Here is a 6,847-nt window from a genome sequence, read left to right on the forward strand (position 1 = left end):
GGGAGGCGGCGCACCCGGGGCGCCCCCCCCCCCCCCCCATCCACTGCCTGCTTCCCCAGCCCTGCAACCTCTGCCTCCTCCCCCAGCCCCCACCCCAATGGCTGCCCCGCCCCAGCTCCCAGTCCTTTAAAAGGAGCCCCAGCTCACCGGGTGCTGCCGGGCAAGGAGGCGATTCCCACTGTCCCCCACTGCCCCACAGCATGCAGGGAGCTCTGCCATGAACCCCCTGAGCCCCCCCACTCCCTCAGCCCCCACCATGGGTGCCCCACCTGGCCCAGGTCCAGCCCTTTAAGAAAAACAAAGAAACGAGAAAACCCCTAGGGCTCACCATTCCTGCAGCAGCCTTGGGGCTTTGTGGGGGCTTGTGCAGAGCCCCCCATGTGGTGTGGGGCAGTGGGGACCACCCCCCATGGCAGGAACAGTGGGTCCGGGGGTTTTCTCGGAGGGGTCTTAAAGGGTCTGAGCTATGGCAGGCGGGACAGCCATGGTCGGGGGGCACTGGGGAAGCAAGAGGGGATCAGGAAGCTCATGCAGAGCTCTCCATGCAGCATGGGATAGTGGGGGGCAACGGGGATTTCCCCCACACCCAGCAGCAGCTGGTGAATTGAGGCTGGCAGGAGGGGCAGCCATAGCCAGGCTTGGAGAGCAGGCAGGAGATGGACCTGTGTGATTCAGAGATTCAGCAGCAGCTGAATCTCTGAATCAGATTTGGCTGAATCGATTCAGAACAGTGATTTGAATCACTGAAATGAATCACTGTCCCCCAAAGCTGAAGTGAATACTAGCCGCTTCACACTGGCCTACTTCCTGCTACATGTGTCAAGGTGTTTTAAGCCACCCCGAGAGGAACTGGTTATTGACTACAGACAAAGTTGGGGATTTCAACTGGGATGTGTCAATGCTTCTGCGGGACCAAAGCCATGGGTTCCTGAGTAGTAGGTCTTGCCCTACCTGTAAGGGTCAAACTGATCTCCATATATGGAATCAGGAAGGAATTTTACCCCATAGTCAAACTGGTATGGACTGTGGGGTTTTTTACCTTCCTCTGTAGCAGGGTGCATGACCCATTACCTTGGATCTCTTGGCAACCTTTTATAGAAGCAGGATATTAGCTGCCATGGTTTCCCTGATTTACCTGTGGCAGGTTAGAGTGTTAGGTCTGTGCTATGTCAGAGTTGACACAGTTTTATGTAGAGTTTAGATTATGTATTGTATAGGATGGTTTGGATTGGGATTATCTTTCCTCAGGCAGGAGGTTGTAATAGAGGAGCTCCTGCGATCCTCTCCATACCGCTATATTATTCTGATTCTTCCATGACAAACCATTGCAAAGTCCTGCACTTAGAACAATCCCATGCACTAGTACAGCCTGGGGACCCACTGGCTAAGCAACAGCTCAGCAGAAAAGGACCTGTTGGTTACAGTGGACAATAAGATAAATATAAGACAACTGTTTGCTCTTTTGAAGAGGGCTAACAGCATACTGGGTTGCAGTAGTAGGAACATTACTAGCAGATTGAGGGAAGTGATTCTTCCCCTTTATTCGGCACTGGTGAGGCCACATCTAGACTACTATGTCCAGGTTTGGGCCTTCTATTACAGAAAGGATTTGGACAAATTGGAGAGAGTCCAACAGAGGGCAAGTAAAATGGTTAGGGGGTAGGGGCACATGATTTATGAGGAGAGGCTGAGGGAACTGGGATTATCTAGTCTGAAGAAGACAAGATAGAGGTGCGGTTTAACAGCAGCCTTCAACTACTTGAAAGGCAAAGATGATGGAGCTAAACTGTTCTCAATGGTGACAGAAGACAGAATGAAGAGCAATGGTCTGAAGTTGCAGCAAGGGAAGTTTAGGTTAGATATTAGACAAAACTCTCTCACCAGGAGGGTAGAAAAACAATGGACAGACTACCCAGAGAGGCTGTGGGAGCTCCATCCTTGGAGGTTTTTAAGACCCAGCTAGACAAAGCCTTGAATGGGATGATGTAGTTGGAGATGGTCCTGCTTTGAACAGGGGGCTGGACATGCTGAGGTCCTTCCAAACCTAATTTTGTATGATTCTTTGATTCTAAAGAGGGAAGGAAGGAATATGAAAGAAAAATTTTAATAAAAAGTCAAAGGCATCCATGCAGAGAAAGTAATATATTATTTTATTATATTTCATTTGCTAACAAAATCTATTTCCTGGTATTCCCATTATGTAAAAGATTTCAGCTTTATTTTGTATCTGGACACTTTACACCAGAGAACTTATTTCACAAACTTCGAATGTGTTGTCAAAAAGTGGCTAAGGTAGCAGAGCCAATGGCCATCCACACTTGGCCCCTTTGTATTCAAAGTCAGCTCCAGTTATTTGCACTTTGGTTCAACCTGAAGCTATTTTTTGTGAAATGAGGAAACCTTTCTTAAAACCAGTAACTTTATGCATGGCTTTCTTCAAGGCTTCCTTTACCTCTTTGTTTCTCAGGCTGTAGATGAGGGGATTTAAGATTGGTGTCAGGATTGTAAAGAAGGCTGAGAAGACTTTGGTAATATGTTTCAGTGTCTTCTTTTGTGGGATCCCATAGACAAATATTATTGATCCATAGAAAAGTGTCACCACAATGAGGTGAGACGAACAAGTTGAAAATGCCTTCTTCCTTCCAGTGGTAGAAGGTATTTTCATGATGGTGGTTATGATACAAATATAGGATGCTAGTGTTAACATAAAGGGGATCAGAGAGGTTACACAGGCCATAAAGGAAGTCATCAGTCTTTCTATATGACTATTACTGCAGGAAAGTTTGATCATAGGGAAGGAATCACAGAAGAAGTGATCAATTTCATTGGGGCCACAGAAAGATAAACTTGCAATCAGCAATGTTAATATAGAATTAGACAGAAACCCACTTATCCAAGATCCAGTCACTAGCTGGAGACAGACTCTGGTATTCATCAGGGCTGTATAATGCAGGGGTTTGCATATTGCTAAATATCGATCATAGGACATCACTGCAAGGAGATAGCATTCAGTTGCTGCAAAGCATCCAAAGAAATAATATTGTACAAAACAACCATGGAAGGAAATGCTTCTGTTCCCAGTCACAGCACTGGCCAGCATCCTGGGAAGGATGTTTGAAGTGTAGCAGATCTCCAAGAAGGACAAACTGCCCAAGAAAAAGTACATGGGGGTGTGGAGGTGCTGATCAGCCACAACCAGTGCAAGAATGAGGAGGTTCCCAGTCATAGTCACAATGTAGATCAGAAGGAACGGCAGGAAGAGAATAAGGTGCTGTTCTGGAAGCTCTCCAAATCCCAGAAGGATGAATTCTGTTACATGTGTTTGATTTCCCCGTGCATTGCATGACATGGGGATTTAACTGAGGAACAGCAAATCAAAACTTCCCAAGATAAATTGAAATGCACTGCTTTTAAATCTTTTTTACCAGCCTGGTTCACTGTAGGCAATGAAATAGTATTAAGTTGATCTGTATGCAGATTTGGTACACAGATCTTACAGTTCAAGCATATCGTATTCCATTAATGGTTGCTGGTGAAATCTTGGGTCCTGAAGTAAAGAAACACAGGCATTTTCATTACACAGGCAGCACCTTAAAATGGAGAGACAAACTGATATATTAAAATCATAAACATTTCAGCAGCCATTTTAAAGCATGTTTTAAATATCAGTCACACATGACTGGGGCCGGATTGATATTTTTTGTTTGTTTGGGAGTTTTTCTTCTTTCTTTTTTTTTTTTTGGCATTGTTTTGTTTTTTGTTCTTAACCTAAATTTCTTCATTTAAGAGCACATAACTTCCATAATCACTCTCATATTTTAGAATCCTTTGTTTGAATATAACTGGTTTATAAAAAATGAAACCAAGTTTCTTGAAAATTTAATTCTTCTTACATAAAGCATTAACTGTTATTACCAGCTCTTCCACAGAATGTTTATCAAAAGATCTCATACTTTTAGAAAAGAAAGTTAATGTTGTTATTTCCATTTCACAGCTAGGGAAACAGAGGATCAAAAAAGGAAAATGACTTGTTTAAGATATCTGAGGAAACACTGGTTATGGTGCTAATTTTATCTAGGTTTCCTGGTGCCAAATCCTTAGTACATATCAGTTTTTACAACATTTTGAAGAGAGAAAATTTTAAATATTTACAATTATGTTGAAATGTTTCAGTGTCAAAATGGCCTCGCTATTTTTTGGTTAGCTTAGACAGTTATGTGGTATTCAAATGTTGGATCATATACTAGCTATGCATTATTGATATTACATATATATGACATTTACTGTACTTGGGATAAAATAAATGTCAACATTAAATGAATTAGGATAATAAAGTAACATTTTTTTTTTTCAAGAACAGAAAATAAAAAAGGTTTTATTGCTTGTACAAGAAAACTTGTTAGTCATCATGTACTAGAGGTGTGTGCATTTCCATTTTGTGGCAAATTCCATAATGTGTTGATCTTGCTGTAATGCATTAACAAAATATTTGCATTGGAGTTTCCTATAAAATGCGAATTCTGATTCCTTACTGAAGACTTGCACATTCTACTTTATATATTTTCTTTTCTCTCTTAATGTATTGAGCCATTACTGCCATGCTAATAAAGTGAATTTAATTACTTTGGACTATTTCCTCACCATTTCAGTTTAATAAGCAGAGGGTGAGTCTAGCAAAAGAATCTAGCTGGTAACCAAGTGACCTCTTTTAAGCAATGTGGACCGACCAGTTCCAGTTAAGAACATGTGCATATATTTCTTTCTTGCTTCCTGTGGTGTAGGTATTTTTCAAAAGTTAATGTACATTATATGTACTTCTATTTTCAAAGGAACCAAAAAGACTCTGGATTCAGAATTCCATAGCACTCTAAGCAAATGAGGCAATTGCTTCTCTTATTCTTAGCAGTGTTGCCAATATGAAAGAAAAGGTGGAGATTCACCATTCGAAATTTCTTGTTCCATAACAGGGATACAGGCAAGACCAAATGGATTGATTTTCATTACTGAAACACTCACCTGAAATCTTGGGGAAGTTCAAGTACTAACTGATTCATCATTTTACAGGAATTCAGCTGGCAAGATTTTATTCCTTTTTTTCAGAGGTTGACTTCTCTCAAAATCAGTTTTCTGCCTTCTTACAAGAAGAATGGGATCTCTCTGGGAACAAGCTACTGCTTTCTTTCTCTTGTATTTTTAAAGTAAATAGGGTATCTTCAATAATTTGCATAATTCAGAAAGGAAGGTGATATCTCTTTAGACAGCCCTCCTGAGGGGAAGTTGGAAGGGGCTGAAGCTGGGGAGTCATTGGACATGGTAAACAATGAACAATGATGCAATCTGCCTTCAAACCCCAAAGAAACTTTCTTTAATTAACCCAGCCTGTGGGATGTTGGCTCTGCATAGCTGAATTTTAAATGTCCCTTCCATTTAGAGCCATGTCTTCCCTGTCCACCTGAAGTAACTTTGTCTTTGGAATTCAACATTTTTCTGTTGCCACAACAATCCTGGAGAGTCTCATGGACAAAGTGCTGCTCTCAAGCCATGGGTTGGGGCCATTTATATATAATTTGATTGTATTCTTTGCCTTGTTTGTCACTGTTATGGATGGGTTGGAAGTTTTCAAACCCAGCTAGATAAAGCTTTGGCTGGGATGATCTAGTTGGGGATGGTCCTGCTCTGAGCAGGGGGTTGGACTAGATGACCTCCCAAGGTCCCTTCCAACCCTAATTTTCTACGTTGGTAAATAAAATGAATGGGTGAGAAAAGTGAATGAATATTTTCACACTACATAAGTAAATACTTTAGTCAACACAAAGGTAGCCATGCCAGACTTCATCCACATGATCTTCTCTAATATTGGAAGTTAAGTCTGATTAGTTCTTGGGAGATTTCCTTGTGGATGTAGAGACTATTGAAGCCAAGAACTTGTGTTTGAGCTTTGGATTCTACAGCCATGACCAGCACTTCCAGGGAGGAGGCTCCCTGGGAGATGACAATCTTCATCTCTCTCCCAGAGGTAAGCATCTGTTTGCCCACAGGTTGGCTGATCTCCTCCGAAGAGCTTTAAACTAGACTTGATGGGGGTCAGGGAACCAGTGGTCAGAGACAGCCTAGGGTTGGTAAACCACAAACAAGACACCAGATCACACCAGGTAAGTATTAAGGGGTCAGTAAGCCAAAAACAAGGCACCAGACCACACCAGGTAAGTAATAAATGGAACACACACCATCAAGGCACAGGGGCACCAAGAACCCCCTTTGGGGGACTAAAATGTCTTTATACAAATGCCAGGAGTATGGGGAACAAACAAGATGAGCTCACACTCTTGCTTGCTAGCACCCAATCTGACCTAGTCGGACTAACCGAAACATGGTGGGATTCTAAGCATGACTGGGTGTTAGGCATTGAGGGGTATAGGTTGTATAGGTGCAACAGAGTGGGGAAAAAAGGTGGGGGGTAGCACTCTATGTTTAGGAGAAGTATATGTCTTCCACCATCAAGGCGGGGGTGGAGGAGAGGAACACTGAGGCATTGTGGGTCAGGATCCAAGGGGGGCCGGGGGAAAAGGACTTGGTTGTGGGGGTCTACTACAGGCCTCCTCAACAGGATCAAGAGTTAGATGATGTATTCTCCAGGCAGCTAGCAGACGCCACACAGGCGAGGGAGGCAGTGGTCATGGGAGATCTAAATTACCCAGATATCTGCTGGGAGGAGCAGACAGACAAAACAAGCCACTCATGGATGTTCTTACACTGTGTGCAGGACCTCCACCTAACCCAGGTGGTGTCTAGTCCCACCAGGGGTAGTGCCTTGTTTGACCTGGTCTTAGCAACAGGGGATGATCTC

At 43.0% G+C, this 6,847-nt stretch overlaps 1 protein-coding gene across 1 annotated transcript; it reads right to left on the minus strand.

Annotated features, from left to right (window-relative positions):
* Window positions 1-2,365: 2,365 nt before the first annotated feature.
* Window positions 2,366-3,349, minus strand: LOC112548617 (olfactory receptor 6C75-like). The gene has a single exon (XM_025194864.1). The coding sequence runs from the start codon at window positions 3,347-3,349 to the stop codon at window positions 2,366-2,368; it is 984 nt and encodes a 327-aa protein (XP_025050649.1).
* Window positions 3,350-6,847: the final 3,498 nt, after the last annotated feature.

The sequence above is a fragment of the Alligator sinensis genome, unplaced genomic scaffold (assembly GCF_000455745.1).
Source record: "Alligator sinensis unplaced genomic scaffold, ASM45574v1 scaffold799_1, whole genome shotgun sequence".
Taxonomy (NCBI): Eukaryota; Metazoa; Chordata; order Crocodylia; family Alligatoridae; genus Alligator; species Alligator sinensis.

Coding starts and splice junctions, on each gene's coding strand:
- LOC112548617 (XM_025194864.1), bottom strand. CDS start 3,349: ATGTCATGCAATGCACGGGGAAATCAAACACATGTAACAGAATTCATC.